At 50.3% G+C, this 15,942-nt stretch overlaps 5 protein-coding genes across 5 annotated transcripts; 3 read left to right on the top strand and 2 right to left on the bottom strand.

The window, feature by feature from the left end:
• Positions 1-540: 540 nt before the first annotated feature.
• On the top strand, positions 541-3,006 carry BKA67DRAFT_665080 (uncharacterized protein; the record flags this gene model as incomplete). Its single annotated transcript, XM_046108496.1, has 1 exon — positions 541-3,006. One exon carries the CDS (start codon positions 541-543, stop codon positions 3,004-3,006), a length of 2,466 nt encoding a protein of 821 aa, XP_045951184.1.
• A 235-nt stretch (positions 3,007-3,241) lies between these two features.
• BKA67DRAFT_651655 (uncharacterized protein) lies at positions 3,242-4,295 on the bottom strand (the record flags this gene model as incomplete). The annotated part of the gene is made up of 1 exon (XM_046106079.1): positions 3,242-4,295. Exon 1 carries the CDS (start codon positions 4,220-4,222, stop codon positions 3,242-3,244), a length of 981 nt encoding a protein of 326 aa, XP_045951183.1. The 5' UTR covers positions 4,223-4,295.
• Positions 4,296-4,676: 381 nt separating this feature from the next.
• BKA67DRAFT_632655 (uncharacterized protein) lies at positions 4,677-8,119 on the bottom strand (the record flags this gene model as incomplete). Its single annotated transcript, XM_046105611.1, has 5 exons — positions 7,444-8,119; positions 6,768-7,266; positions 6,554-6,711; positions 5,579-6,486; positions 4,677-5,517 (listed from the first exon to the last, which is right to left on the bottom strand). Exons 1-5 carry the CDS (start codon positions 7,630-7,632, stop codon positions 4,677-4,679), a joined length of 2,595 nt encoding a protein of 864 aa, XP_045951182.1. The 5' UTR covers positions 7,633-8,119.
• A 1,369-nt stretch (positions 8,120-9,488) lies between these two features.
• BKA67DRAFT_528036 (zinc metalloprotease) lies at positions 9,489-12,708 on the top strand (the record flags this gene model as incomplete). The annotated part of the gene is made up of 2 exons (XM_046098919.1): positions 9,489-12,467; positions 12,526-12,708. The coding sequence occupies 2 exons, from the start codon at positions 9,489-9,491 to the stop codon at positions 12,706-12,708; spliced, it is 3,162 nt and encodes a 1,053-aa protein (XP_045951181.1).
• A 626-nt stretch (positions 12,709-13,334) lies between these two features.
• BKA67DRAFT_632651 (heterokaryon incompatibility protein-domain-containing protein) lies at positions 13,335-15,640 on the top strand. Its single transcript, XM_046105610.1, has 2 exons — positions 13,335-14,726; positions 14,781-15,640. The coding sequence occupies exons 1-2, from the start codon at positions 13,646-13,648 to the stop codon at positions 15,452-15,454; spliced, it is 1,755 nt and encodes a 584-aa protein (XP_045951180.1). The 5' UTR covers positions 13,335-13,645; the 3' UTR covers positions 15,455-15,640.
• Positions 15,641-15,942: the final 302 nt, after the last annotated feature.

Genomic DNA, 15,942 nt, shown 5'->3' with positions numbered 1-15,942 from the left:
TCTCCAAGGTCTCTAGTGCTAACCACTCTTCACACAGTCCGCCGCGCCATCGTTGCAATCGATCATGAGTGAAGGTTAGCCTAGCTGACCAAATCTTGCTACATAATTCTCAACAAAGGCTTCAAAGCGGCGTCACCGTCGGTCATTGCAGACTTCGGTCATATAGCAGATGTCGTTCAGCCAGCTCAAGGTCCTTTTTTTTTTTTTTAAATTCTTTTTTTAAAAGAATTTTAAATAAAGCTCGATCAAGTGAGAAATTAACATGTATTGACGTTGAAATCCTTTATCTTGTTTGTTTCATGCTGATAACCGCGTTCAAGTTGGACAAAGACTGCAAACAAATGCGTCTTTCAGATGTAAGTCTTGACGAATGACAGAAGTAACTCTTGCTTGCAATCAGCCTGGGTTCTCTGCGCTTACGAAAACGTCTTGTTTGTAGAGCGGCTTGTCGGCAAGTATATGTCATTTGGGGCTAATTTCTCTCATAATTCCTGGAAAGCACCATATGAACATTCACCGGGCAGGATCATTATACCAGAAATGTTTTTTAACAAGTTTGACATTTTCTATGAAACCATTTCGCCAGAGGGGCAAGCTGAATCCTGTCTTTTGGATTATGATCAAAGACGCGACATACACCTGATAGGACCAGAGACACTGATTGGTCAGGGGGACGGAACCGATGGCGACTTGCTGGAAAGCTATCTTCCTCTCATGTCCGCAGATATCAAAACTATTGTTTTGGATGATGATGGTCGCCTTCTCACAGCAACAACACGTAGGCCGCCCTTGGATAAAAATCCATTCACCGGCCATGGGCCATTCCTAGCGACAATACGACGGCCAAGGGTCGCAATTTCTCCTTTCTGCGATTGGCCTACAGTCTACCACTCCCAGTTGACGGAACTCGATCGACTGGAAGGTGGTGTAGATCTTGTTTCCCATCTTGGCTTCCCGGGAAGGCGTTTCGTCTATAAGTATGGGCTTACTGATAAGTGTATGGAGTGGCTTTGGGATGAGCTCACTGTCTTGACACAAATACCGTCACATCCCAACATTCTGCCTTTGCATCGAGTAGTAGTCACCGATGCCGAGGAGAGGGTTCTGGGAATGACTACAGAATACGTAGAGGGCAGTGACCTGATGCACAACCGCGAGCGGCCCTTCAAACTGAAATGGTTGCAACAATTGACAGACACTCTGGATTTCCTGCATCTGGAGGTAGGCATTGTTCAAGGAGATGTTCAATTAAAAAATCTTCTAGTAGACTCAAAAACAGACAGATTGGTCCTGTTCGATTTCGGACAATCCCGGCCAGCCACAGACGGTAGCATTCAGCATGAGCTAGACGAAGTCAATTGGGTCATATACGATATAGTTACAGAGGACAGAACTCTTTTTGTGCGTCAATTCCTTGAGCAGTCCTGGGAGGGTCTCAAGCATATCAACGAAATGACGGAATGGCCAGCCAAAGGAAAGCTAGATTGCGATCAGGCAGCTCTGCGCGAACACTTCAGGGCATGGGCTAAGAGGAGAAAGGAACTTGGAACGCTCGAGCCGAAGAGTCTCATCAGCTTTGGCAAAGGAGGTCCGAGACGGCTGTGCACTCCAGAACCGAGAGAAGAGTGGGATGACAGTTGGGATGGGGTCAATGGAATCCCACCATTCCGGGAATTTGTGCCACCACCACACGCAATCGATTGGCAACGTCCACCTTATCATGAAGCTTATCCTGGGAGGGTGCAGGAAGATGCAACTAGAGGAATCCCCGCTGGGATTGATTGCAAGGACGATGGAGACGATGAGCTCGCAGATAGTCATACTCCAACACTCCTGAAAAATGCACCCACTTCCATCATTGGACCGATATCAAACCGATCCAAAAATGACATTGTCGAGATTCCTCATGACCCAGAACTTCAGTATTCTGAAACCATTGCTCAAATGCGAGAGACGGATCACGAAAGCAACAACGTTTCAAGCGTCGCTGTCGCTAAAGCCTCTGGGAGACCCGATTCGACTCGATCTACTGGTCATGATACACATCCCGCGACTGGTAGTCAAGCCGCTCTTTTTTCTTCGAGCAGCCCTGTTGGTGCTCTGTTTGAAAAAGCCAGCGGCTCAGAACGTTCACAGGGGTTGAACCAGACTGTACAGCACAGTAGAGATCAATCAAGTCATCCCAAAGATGACGCTACCATCATAGGGCCAAAACCCTCCAGTGACGAGTCTACCAACACCAGCAGCCTACTTAACAAGAATGTAGCCGAGGCTCCCTTGGATGGCGATGCCTCTGAAGTGTTAGATTCGAACACCACGAAGCCCGCTCTTGCACCAAGCGGCCACCACTCGCCTCTCTTGGATAATACTCAATCAACCCGGCGTGATGGTGACGATGCGGATCACAAAGATCCGCATGAAGATCAACGTGTACACCTGGAGTCCATAGCCGAAACTACATCCGCCTCCAACACCTCGAAAATGTCGGATACAAGTACATCTGCAAGCGAAAAGCCGCCTGTCAAGAAGGCGCGAAAACCATTGCCGTCACCTCCCATTCCGAGTTCCACCCCCATTTCTAGAACAAAGGCTCCGGAGACTCAGTCCAGTCGCAATAAGCCATCACGCCGGAAACCCGCCGAGTTGGGTCTACAGTTGGAAGCTGATGATACAAACCATTTTAAGAAGAGCAAGATCACTCAAACCCTGCCTCGGGCCAAAGAGAAAGTTTTGTCGGCTATCCCGAGCCACACTACAGATCAGCACAAGAGGGGACGCGAGGATGAGAATCAGTTGGGCTTCGATGACAACGAGACGCGGCCACTGAAGCAAAGCAAGATCTGCAAAGTTGATCCGAAACCGCCCAAGACCAAACCGGCACTAAAAACAAAAGGCCGCCTTCTTAAGACAAGCGAACCAAGGGTGCAAGAAAGACCATCAAAGTCTACCTCGAGCCACACAACTACTCAAAGCGCTGTTGAGTATTCGAGCTCAGGGGAAGAATAGAAGGTCATGAGAAAAGAATTTGACATGTGAAGCGAGTAAGCAAGTGGGCAGATAACTTCCGAGGAGTGGCCTTCGATCAAGACACATCGCAGTTTGTGCCCACATCATTCCTTTAGACTATGGCACTACAGAAGTATTATTTGTATTATTTTCTCTTTCTCTCTCTCTCTCTCTCTCTCTTTCTCTCTCTCGCTCTCCCCCCTCTCCAGGCACAACTTTCCCCCTAAACCACTTCTCAGGTTAAGTCTTCTGCTTGCTCTGTATAGACCTCCCATCCGTGTAGATGACGTACAAGGCTCAGCAGAGCCTCCATGTGCGTGTTCACCTTCTGCTGGAGAAAGTCCTGTGTGTTTTGGAGACCGTTCCCGACCTGCCAATCCACCGTCTGCAGCAAAAAGTTTGTCCTGTTTAGTTGTAGGAAATCACCACTGGTCAACTCAAGCAGGAGCGTATTTCTGACCTCCTGAAAATCTTTTTCATCGCCAGGTTGACGGTAATGCGAGACTGGTGGGTAGATCATCTCGACGATTTCTCTGCACTGCTCATCGTACAGCCGTGAATGCTCCTGTTCGTCATAACAATATGGCGAAGAAGAATCGCGGAGCTTTTCCATAACATGGTTCTTGAAACACCGAAAGCAGGTGGGCGCGCTCGCCGTGATCTTCTCAGCGGACGTGAGCGGGACTTTCTCGATAATCATGGCGATTGGGTCGACCCGCTGCTTTCCCATTGGCCATTCGATTGGTGACAGACCAGCAGGCTGGACAGGCACCTCGCACCTGGAACACACGAGGACTCTTGCACAGATGGGGCAGAGCGGCTTGTCGCCATGGCGAACAAGTGGTTGGACTTGTTTTGCCCAGCAAGACTTCCCTACGAGATGGCCGCATTCTAGGACAGCCGTCTCCTCGATCTCGTGCTTCCTGTAGAACTCAGCAGTGTTTTGGACTGGAATAAGAGAACGAAGCTCATGCACTATGGCGGATTCGACGCTTTTCGAGACGTCGAGAGTATGGGCGCAGAGCTGGCACTCGGATTCGCGGGTTTCCACATGAGGAAGATGCTGGGTAACGAACCAATCGACGATGTTCGGAAATCCGGGGGGTAGCTGAGAGCTCAATACATCCTTGTTGTTCGTATCGTCATTGGGGACTTGATTGATGGGGTTCTGGCTGCAAGCAATATTCGAGCGTCTCAAACCAATGAAGTGTGCCATCTTCGCAACATGTCCGTGATTTAGCAAAGCTGAGACTTACAGTTCTTCTAGATGTAGTCCGGACACGTTCCTGTCAAAATCCGGGCAGCAGAGGTAATTTATAGATACGGTGGAGCAGACGACAAAGCATTCAGTCTTGAGGCATGGTTAAATTTAGACACGTCAAAACAAACGCAGGTTTTGATTTTACTTTTTAATAAGGCTCTAAGAACAATGAACAAAGATATCCATGAATGGTATTGACTGAGCGCATTGCCCGGGGACAGTTCATGTGCAACAAATCCGAACTATGTTCAACACCTGATACCGTGCTTAATGACATCGATTCAACACAACCGTTTCAGAGCATCTCGCTGGTTTCCGGTCAAACTAAAAATGATTTTGTATTTCCCCGAAGAGTCTACCAGTCATGTCTCCCCACAAGCAAACATGGGTGCCATCTAGTGCAACTTCGTCAAGCCTTGGGCTGCGGATTATGTCTGATTTCCCTAGTGGTTTCTCTTGTTCTCGGGCTGTCTGCAAAACTAAGTCCAATCAAATCAATTACCTCGTCAACGGTGAAGTAGATGCTGAGATCACTTTCCATCCAAAGGTATTTGACCTCGTTGAGGTTACTCTGAAGAAACTCGGAAAGGAACTGAAGGCGCAGCCAGTTTTGTACATACTGACTTGTGGTTGGTACCTCGTTCGGGCCAAGCGGGAACAGGTCATCTAACTGCGTTATCTTTGCGATCAAGCTGGCGATGTTGAAAGCGGAGTCCTGCCCGATACCCGACAAGTCCATGACATCTAGGATGATTTTTGCAGCCAGGCTGTCCACCAAAGAGCCGACAGCTTGGCACCACGCTGATTTCGATAGAATGCTAGACCACGTGGTCGCGACGGTACGGATTCTCGACGTAGCAGCGTCAACTTGCATGGCCATTTCAGAAGTGTCACCGTCCTGTTGCAATACGTTCTGCGCACCGCCCAGCAGATCACGAACAATTGTGCGCTGTGTGGTCATCTCAGCAGAATATGCGCGAGCGGCAAACGCTTTCAAAGTCTTTATGTCGTTGTCAAGCCGCAACATATTGACTGCCCTGGTCGTCAGGTCATGACGACCCTTCCAGGAGGCTGCCAAGTCAGCGAGGCGCTCGGAGAGATAAGTGGCATCGTTGTACAGAAACATGTTGCCGCCACCTGAGGTGTCGAGAGCATAATAGTGGGGCGATATGGCTCGGAACATGGCGAGTATAAAGGTCGGGAGACCAAATAGTCCTGCCGCTGCCGTTGCAACCGGGTTGCCCTCGGAGCTGTCAAGGTTAGCGAACAGGCCCATCCCCGTTGTGCATGATTAGAGTAATAGAAACTCACTGAACCAAAAATGCTCCGTCTTCTAGGATGGCGGAGATGAGTGCCAGAACAGGTTCAGGCATAGATGATATCTTATAAGTTTCTCTCAAGGTCATCTCCCGGGTCTGCTGCTCCGCTGGTCGTGTTGTTCTAGTTTGCTGAGGTGATGGCAGTGTAAGAGGCTCGTCGGCTGCGGCATCATCGCCCCAAGCGCCCCAATCATCTGCACCGTCGTCATCCTGTACTGGTTGCGCCGCCGCGGCTGTGGTTGATGTTCCAGCGGGTTGCTCTCCTGTAGCGTCGTCTTCGCCCCAAGCGCCCCAAGCATCGCTGCCATCGTCTTCGCTTGTGGGCGCATTTGTAGTCCTAGTGGCATCGACAGCACCGTTCTGCTCGGCACCTTGTTGGTGGGCATGATGGCCACTATCATCCCAGGCGGCACCCCAATCTTCATCATCGGCTGCGGCGGGAGCACCGCTTGCCGCGAGCTCTGCACCTTCTGACCTCGAGACCGTCTGTGTCTCCACACGTTCGACCTCCTTGGGGTCGCCCAGGCCTCGGCCCAGCTTTAGCCTGACGGAATCGAGGGCTGTCTCCCTGCATTTGTCCAGCCAGACCCGGGAAGCGTTCCTTACCCAATCCTGCAACTCATCGAAGCCATTGTAATTCAGCTGCCTGAGAGAATCGCAGAAGTTGCCGACGACGGCCAGTACTCCTTGGAACTCGTCGATATCTTTCAAGGATGCTGGGACGACGGGGTCCAGCCAAATGGTCTTGAGGCGTGGGACGAGATCTGGCATCATGACAAGGGACAGGGATTGAACTAGTTCCTCAGGAAGCTGGTTGGAAAGGTAGCGCATGATTTGTTCCAGGTCGGAGAATAGTGAAGGTATACTACGATCGGTATGTGCATCCAAGTACAAGGCGGACTATGCATATATGGGGTGCCGAATTAGTCATAGGCACAGCCAACTCGACGGGGACTCTGACACTTACGTCGTCGACTTTTATTGCTGGTAGAGAGGTGCTGTCAGAGCTTGTGCGTGGTCCGACGACAGCGTCGTCTACAACGTGCCATAGGAGAGCCATCCTTTGGCCCACTTCCTTGTATGCCTTGAGGCCGACGAGGGCCTCGGAAAGATCCATGGGCTCGCCTGGTTGCGGGTTGGTTAGCACTGGGTGTAGCATGGTGTGGCCTTGTTTGGCATACCTTGACGGGAATGGTGAATCTCGATGCGGCCTCGGTGGGTGTCGACCTGGACGAGGGAATTCCACAGGCGATCAAAGACATGGTGGACAGACGATTTGAGTTCAAAGGCACGCATGTCGAGTATTCTCATAACACGGCATGACTTGCTGACGGGTATGTCGTCCATGGCGGACCATGCCTTCTCGAGCAGATGTAAAGATTCGAGGACTCGGTGGTGGTCTCTTGCCTTTTCGACTTGGTCAAGCAGGTCGTTGACTCGCTTGATGCTGGTCAGAGCTCCATGGACCTGGCGGTTGTAGGTGGCCTCACGACGTAGGAACCGGGCCTTCTCCTCTGCTTCTCGTATGGTTTGGCCGGAGACGTCCGGGGCTTCGGAGCGTCGGACGATTTCGTTGGCCAAGGCTCGTGATCGATTGATGTCGTCCTCGAGGGTTTTGGCGTTGGTGACCCATGAGTGCACGTCGGAGGCAGTCTCTTGATTGATGAGGTGGATGTCAGACTATTCCCATTGATTTGAAAGGTAAGCTGGCTGGACCGCATGTTCTGGACAAGGAGGGCATCCGTGACGTGACGTGACACGACATTGACCGGGGGGAAGTGAAAGGTGAAAGGTGGGAGGTGGCAGGTGGCAGGTGAGAGAGGTAAGAGGTGAGAGGCAGGACAAGTAGGGGCTAACCTCGAGCTTCGCCTTGGCTGCTGCCAGAGACTCTAGAGCTGGGGCAAAGTGTTCTGGGGCGACGTTGCGCGACGAGACATGTTCTTCGGGGAAGCTTCCTTGGAGAGCGAAGTCGACCAAGGCCCGCCCGATGACAGCACTGTCGTCCGTGTTTGTGTATGGATCTGTGTCTGTATATGCAGTCGCCATGTTCACGGGGGTTCCTCTCAGACCGGGGCGGAATGGCTCCTGCGACTCCAAAGCCCTGGTCGGAGCGACTCGTCGATATGGTTCTTGGAGTTCCGCGTTTTTGCGGCTTGCTTGCGGTTTGCGTTATACGGCACGATTGGGCTGGGCGCAAAGTTGGCAACCAGATGGCTGTGTACCTCGAGGCAACTTGGTCAAGTCAAGGATGACGCATTGCATTGCGGGCCCGTCCGTCCCCGTGTAGGTATTCTGTATAGGCGGCTCGCTCTCTCTCTCTGCTCACAATATGCCCTGAAATGTCACCCCAACAAGGACAGCCGAGCCTAGCTTGTTTTCCTTTGTTCCTGCGCAACTTATCAACCGACCTCTGGAGGAGACATTATTAACCTTCGTCATATACCTCACTGTGGCTGCGCTGCGCGTCGAGCTCAATTGAAGCGGGCGGCCAGCTGCAAGGCTGCTTGATGATTGATGACATGTTGGCTGCAGCCCACCAACGTAGCCTGGGTTAGTTAGCCGTTGGCCAATCCGGGTGCCGTAGGGTCCAAGGTTGGACCCTAAACGACCCTGCCCTGTACGTGCTGTACCCCGGTTACTGTGTGCTAAGGTTAGGTATGTACGGTACGTAAGTATGCTCTATGTATGTGCCCGTGGGCTCTGGTTTTCTCCACTCTCAACTCTCCAGTGGTGCAGTCTTTGGCCATGGAGGGGTTCCCCGTCCTTTCTCTGCATCTGCAATCTGCAATCTACGGATTACATTATCATTCCAGCTTCACTTATTATTGCTTGCACCCAAAGCACCTACGTTAAGAAACTCGCACCGACGGATCATTGCACCCCCGTTGAATTGCTACCACTTTGTTTCGTCTGTCTCATCTAGTCTACCCTCCCCCCGTCGTTCGTCGTCGTCGTCGTCGTCGGCCTTCCAGCCTTCGATTCTTTCATTCTTACCCTTCCTCATGCTCGCCAATTAAATCTAAAGTTAAATTGCCCCTCCATCCCCAGCTCTACACCCTGTTTCCAAGTACAGAACAGGACTGCCAGCAGTCACCTACCCACTGATCAAGCTGTCGCTCCAATCCTGCCGCCCTGCCAGAACCGCTCTGAGCCTCCTGCATAAAGTCAATTCTCCGGCTAGACCATCAACAGTTGCGAGGCATAAATCTTACTTGTCTACTGCTGCTCTATGTCCACGCCCAATCCGGTATGTAAGATTCTAGCTCTTCCACTACAACTCTGAAACCCTCCCGGACCAAGACCATGACCATATTTGTGCATATGCATATGCATATGCATATACATATGCCTTTTGTCCTAGACTAAGCACATACCTACCCCCATCCGTGTCTGCCCAGTACTCAAGCACTCCAATATACCGACATACTGCACGTCAGCAATGACTTTGCTCATCTTCCTGGCCCTTGTCAGACCTGTTTGATCTCCCCCTTCCATTATCATGACCGAGTGGAGACAATTGCTTCTGCCCATCCTCCTCGCCTTTTCCGTTGCTGTCGTGGGGCTACTATACCAACAGAACCAGTGTTATATCGGGTACGTATGTACTCGTAACCTGGTGCAACCAGTCTCCAACTCAATATGAGTTATGGCTTTGACGTTGCTGCCTGACATGTCCTGTGCTGTCCGCCTGCGTAACCCTTTCAAGCTCTGCCGTCACTAAATCCCCGTCCCGTGCCCGACTCGTTATTTGTCGTCTGAGAAATCATCTCTGTGTCCCTGAATCACTTCCCTCTCATACAGGTCCATGTGCGCCCGCGTGGGACCTATATCTCCGGGTATACTCGGCTGACACGACCAACAGTGACTTCCATTGGTTCGTTCTGAGCCAACAATACTACAGAATGGGTTCGCAAATACAGACACCAAGGTTCCGAAAGGTTCAAAGTTTCGATGCAGACTATGCTCCGACTAGTATCACCCAGTATGAGTCTGAGAGGAGTGGTGTCCAGGTCATTGTCGTCGACCGGAAAGGCCCCAAAGTCAATGGTTACTTCACCCTGGCCACCGAGATATTCGATGACTCAGGTGCACCCCATACACTTGAACATCTTGTCTTCATGGGCTCTAGAACTTACCAGTACAAGGGGCTTCTCGACAAGCTGGCTTCCAGGGCCTATGGCAACACCAACGCCTGGACGGCCACTGATCATACTGCATATACGCTTGAGACTGCCGGTTGGGAAGGTTTCGCCCAGACATTGCCTGTCTACTTGGAACACCTCATCGTCCCCACCATGACTGATGCTGCCTGTCTCACAGAAGTTCATCATATCGACGGCGAGGGGAACGATGCAGGCGTTGTCTACTCGGAGATGCAGGGCGTGCAAAACTCTGGGAGCGAAATCATGGATCTCAAGGCTCGAAGACTGCTCTATCCCGAGAATGTCGGTTTCCGCTATGAGACCGGAGGCATGATGGATGCTCTACGTGTCTTGACGCCGGAAAGAATAAGGGACTTTCACAAGGAGATGTACCAGCCACGCAACATGTGTATCATTATTGTTGGCGAAGTAGATCACCAGAATCTTCTCCAGATACTCGATGACTTTGAAGAAAGTGTCAAGGATGACATACCCCCCCGTGACTCGGACTTTAGGCGACCCTGGATAGACTCCGCGCAACCTCCTGCAATTAAGAAAACCGTTGTAGAGACAGTTGATTTCCCCGAGGAAGACGAATCCACCGGCGACATAATCATCGCCTTCTTCGGGCCCAACTGCTCCGATACTCTGCAGTCCACAGCACTCAACGTGCTTCTGACATATCTTTGCGGGTCATCCGTCTCCGTGCTCGAGAACGTCCTGGTCGAGAGAGAGGCGCTCGCAAGCTCAGTGGGCTACTGGTGGGATGCCCGCCCCAATAGTGTCATCTGGTTCCAGCCTACTGGCGTCGCCACCGAAAAGCTCGCATTCGTTGAGCAACGGCTGATTACGCTCATCAAGGAAGTTTTGGACAAACCGCTGGATATGAAATATATCCTAGACTGTATTCAGCGTGAGAGGCGACAGGTCAAGGCTCAGGGAGAAGGTTCCGAGTCGTACTGGTCCAATAACATCATCACGACCTACCTCTTTGGCGACCGTGCCGGGTCCTCACTGAAAGAACTGGGCAGCCTCGAAGAATACGACGCATTAGAGAAGTGGTCAGAGGATCAGTGGAAGGCATTCCTCAGGAAGTGGCTGGTCGACGCTCATCATATTTCTGTTCTAGGCAAGCCTTCCCAGAAAATGGCTGAAGACCTAAAGGCCAAGGAGATCGCCAGGATCGAGAAGCGAAAGCAGGAGCTAGGACCTGAAGGACTAGAGAAGCGTCGAGTAATCCTCGAGGATGCCAAGAAGAAGAATGAGGTTGAAATTCCTGATTCCGTGCTGGAGAAATGGCCAGTTCCGGGAACAGATTCAATCCATTTCATAGAATCCCTCACAGCTAGGTCGGGTCTTGCTCGGAAGCTTGGCTCAACGTCAAATTCGGCACAAAAGGTCATCGATAGGGCTGAACACGGCGCACCACTGTTCATTCAGTTCGAAAGCGTGCCCACAAACTTCGTCCACATTACCATGCACATCGGAACTTCCGACATTCCCCTCAAGTACAAGCCCTTGATGCCGCTGTTCAACGACAACTTCTTCAACACGCCCATTGTTCGCGATGGCAAGCAGGTCGACTTTGAACAAGTCGTTATGGATCTGGAGAAGGATACCATTGAGTACAGCATCGAATCTGGGAGTCGTCTCGGTGATACCGAAAGCATAACCATCCGGATGCAGGTCGAGCCCGAGAAGTACGCAACGGCCGTGGAATGGTACAAAACCATGATATTCGATAGTGTATTCAACCTCACTCGGCTAAAGGCTGCTGTTACCAAACAATTGGCGGACATTCCAGAGGCCAAGCGCGACGGTCGAGTCATGGCCAGCGAAGTCGAGATGGCCATCCACAACGAGCCCTCAGCAATGCTTGTCGCTAAGCGCACGCTTGTCAAGGCTGTATATCTGAAACGTCTCAAGAAGCTTCTTGAAAAGGAACCCGACACTGTCCTCTCCTGGTTTGAGGAGGTTCGAAAGTCCCTCTTCACCTTCGCCAACATCCGGGTCCTTGTCACTGCCGACGTTGCCAACTCCAAACTCCCAGATCCCGTCAAAACCTGGGACGTCCTTGCAAAAGCGCTGAACAAGAAGTCGGAAACCATCAAGCCCATCGTCGACCCGTACACACTTCTCAGCGAGGAGGGTAAAAACCCTGGCAAGATCGGAGCCATTATTATCCCGATGGCCACGATCGATTCCTCGTTTTCGGTAAGCTCCAGCAAAGGACTCACATCCTTCTCGGATCCGGATGTGCCTTCTCTTCTCGTTGCTGCACAGTACCTCGAGACCGTTGAAGGTCCACTTTGGAATGCTGTTCGCGGTAATGGTCTCGCGTATGGTGTCTACTTTGCCAAAGAAGTTGACGGGGGCTATGTCCACTTCAAGGTCTATCGCTCACCCATGGCCTCGAAGGCAATTGTCGCCGCCAGAGACGCTATTACCGCTCTCGCCACTGGCACCGTTCCATTCGAGAAGCCCATGATAGAAGGTGCTATCAGCCAGTTGGTCATGACTATGGCTGATGAGCAGGCCACCATGGCAGCGGCTGCAACGCAAAACTATATCGTTAGCGCTGTCAGGGGGCTTGAGCCAGACTTCAATACCAAGCTGCTGGCCAAGGTCCGTAATGTTACTGAAGATCAGATTAAATATGCTATGAAGAAGTATCTGCTGCCTCTCTTCGAGCCCGGAAAGAGCAATGTTGTGGTCTGTTGTGCTCCGATCATGGTCGATGTAAGTAAAAACATTGTTCAGCATTACTCATCATAACTGATATTAACACCACCCTTAGGATCTTCAGAAGCAATTGCAGGATATCGGCTACAGGACTGAAGTCAAGCAGTTGGCTGACTACCACGAATCGTACGGACTCGAAGCCGATGAAGAGGAGGGCGACGAGGAAGATGAAGAAGACGAAGATGATGGTTCGGACGACTCCGAAGGCTCATATGATTCTGAGGAGGAGGATAACTAACTATAGTGTTTCACATAAGTTAGGAAATCGATAGATTAAACCAACGAACATAGACATTCGACTATCGACGTTTTAACTGATTAGCAAGTGGAATTCCGTAGACTACTCCGAAAGCACTTTCGGATACTGCGCATCGAAACCACCCTCCACATTTTCCAACGCAGCCTTTAGGCAAAGACTAGCTATCTACTTTTCTTAAATGAGGATAGGTGATCATTATTGAATATCGTATCTAGTCAGTCGATGCTCTAACTTTAGAGAGAGCGGTAGCTCTGTTCCCCATCCACCAGACCATAGCTTTATGATAGCCACCGCATTATACAGAGTCATCGCATCTAGTTCTAGTGGATTGCTTAATCAGGTAGTATGCCTAAAGAGGCGCATTTTGGAAACAAATTGCTGTCATTGCATGTCAGTCCTGTTATAGACAATATGATGGGGCTATTCTACAGAGCGTTTGGTTTGTTTTTGGAGGCGTTTACCACTGTTCTGGTCTCGCCTCTCGATGTAGCCATCGCAGCACAATTGTGGTGTGCAGTAAAGTACTCCGTACAGATTACTTCTATTGTTGAGATGGTGGAGCCCTACGACTATCTTGCAGTCTGCCTTGCCATCTTATGGAAATTGAGCTTGTTGAGCGATAGTGTTTCATTATAATATCATCTCGTTCCGCGGTTCTTTTCATCTTACCGCATGCATATTTTGGACTACGCTGTAGGGCTGGGTGAAGCTGAGATAACCACACACTCAAGAGCACAATTCAGCAACAGCACGAGAGGGCTTAGATAGTGGCTTATGCTCCATGCATACCCGCTACATTTCACCGAGATGAAAATGACCTGTGTCGGCTGCTTGCTGAACTTCCAGGCGTAAAGTTGTACCGATAATAGACCTTTCCACCGGCCTATCTCGCAAAATTTGAAGCACAAGGCTCTCGATGCGATTGCTGAACACCCGAACACTACGTCTCAGGACGTTCGACGACCCCACATTCACGCCAGCATATGCTATTCTCTCGCATACGTGGGAGGGAGGAGAAGTGCTCTTTGAAGATGTAGCAAGAAAACCTATAGTCATGTGGGAAAATAAGATCGGTGCTGTCAAGGTCAAGGCCAGCTGCTCAAGAGCTCTACATGACGGATTCGACTACATATGGATTGATACTTGTTGCATTGACAAAAGCAGTAGCAGCGAGCTATCCGAGGCCATAAACTCCATGTTCAAGTGGTACGAGGCTGCGGCAGTCTGCTATGCGTATCTCGGCGATGCTATTGACAGCTTTGAAGATTGCAAATGGTTTACCAGAGGCTGGACACTGCAAGAGCTTTTGGCGCCCAAATTTGTGCAATTTTTAAATCGCGACTGGCACGTCCTTGGTACACGCGACAGCAAAGCACTCGATATTTCTCTCATCACAGGCATTGACACGAAGCTCCTGCGAAGAACTTCCAATATACGCGATGCGCTTGATTCTTTCAGCATTGCAACGCGATTTTTCTGGGCGTCCGAAAGAAACACTTCGAAAGAAGAGGACAAAGCTTACTGTCTCATGGGTATGTTTGATGTGACCATGCCACTGCTATACGGAGAGGGTTCCAGGGCATTCCAACGGCTTCAGCTGGAAATCCTCAAGAATTCAAGCGACAACTCAATTCTGGCATTTACTGGACCTACCGTCGAGGGTATCCTTGCCACCAACCCCGCGCAGTTCACACGTGATCTTCCATTCACCAATCTTGCTGGTACCGGCTCGAAAATCAAGGTCGACGGGGACGAACTGAGTATCGAAGGTTTGTTCTGCGCTGTTGATACCGAAGGCAGTCTCGACAAAAGCATATACATGCTGGGTTTGAACTGTCGTTTCGCAGACAGTTTGAGCATAGCTACAGTGCTCCTCCAAGCCGAATCTGAATCTGAGCCGCATCCCTCCAGATTTAAGAGACGGGCGTTTGGGATATTGCGACTCCATCCAGGGCAGAAATATCTCACTCTGGACGAGTCTTCGCGACCGACCTGTTGTAAGTTATAAAATCCCATAAAACATACCTATGGATAATACTTACGGCTCTTAGATGTACCGCTTACCAAGTCTGCGAGGCTGCAGAGAGTCGTAATAACCCATTCCCAGACTCGCAAAGACAAAAGCTTCTCACGCCTCCTGAAGTTGAGATCATTAAAGCAGGACAAAACTCTTGATTTCTCCCTGAGTCATGCGGTCGATTTGAATAGCTGCAGCGAAGTGGCTGAACCAGAAAACGACTCATCTCGCCTAAGAGGCACATTCGGGGGCCTTGCTGCCTTTGTTGGGAGTGCTGATAGATGCTTTTTGCTTGATTGGGGTTCAACAGAGATTCCCGAAACCCCAGTTGGCCCAGTCGTTCGAAAGAACTGGTGTTCTGTTCGATCGCTTAAGGATTCGGTCATCATATCATTGATCAAGAAGCCAGGTGAAACTTCCCTGCCACCTGTGAACGAGTCTCTTCATCGCATCTTTGGCGGCTACGATCCGCTCTTCAGTGAAATCCTCGATTTAGAGGTCTCCCCCTCTTTCATGGATGGTGAAGCCATAATCGACGGCGAGATTTTTGTGGCAGCGAAACTCTCCCATGAGCACTTTCTAGGTCATGTCTTGTTTCACCTGGATGTAGAGATATGGACGAGCGCGATGGCCCAAGGGGGCACTGAAAGTAGGTGCCAGCCAGAGGAAGTTTTGATGGACGCAGATGAAAGCATAGACTGGTGTTAGTTGTGCCCAGTGTCGTAGTGGATTAGAGTCTGGAAATTTGCATGGGGGTCAGGTACTACCGTTCCTCATCATCTCTCCAGCACCATTCCCCATGACTCTAGCTAATATACAAAGTGACATACGTGAATAGTGAAAAACTAGGATAGTCTTCCGCTTCCATGGCTTAAGACGAGCACATATATGGACCAATTTTCTTTCTTCATAAGTGTGGATATGACAGATTATTACTTGCTCGGACAAGTTGGAGTGATGTTGGATGTGCGACGGGGCTTGCTTTTCTACCGGATGTTTTACTGTAAGACCCAGTATGCACTCAAGGATTCGCGCATGACCAAGTGATTGGAATGGTAGAAACTCTACATGCTTTTCCATGTAAAGACATTGTAGAGTTAACCAAGCAATGTTCATATCATCATGTGGCTCAAGCATATAATAGTGTGACCGATCATCCATTTCATCCCCTATAGTTATGGTCATCGCGAACTTTT

Source organism: Truncatella angustata, assembly GCF_020726525.1.
Source record: "Truncatella angustata strain MPI-SDFR-AT-0073 chromosome Unknown BKA67scaffold_13, whole genome shotgun sequence".
In the NCBI taxonomy this organism is placed as follows: Eukaryota; Fungi; Ascomycota; class Sordariomycetes; order Amphisphaeriales; family Sporocadaceae; genus Truncatella; species Truncatella angustata.
The sequence above is the reverse complement of the archived record's forward strand: the minus strand, read 5'-3'. Positions and strand labels throughout refer to the sequence as shown.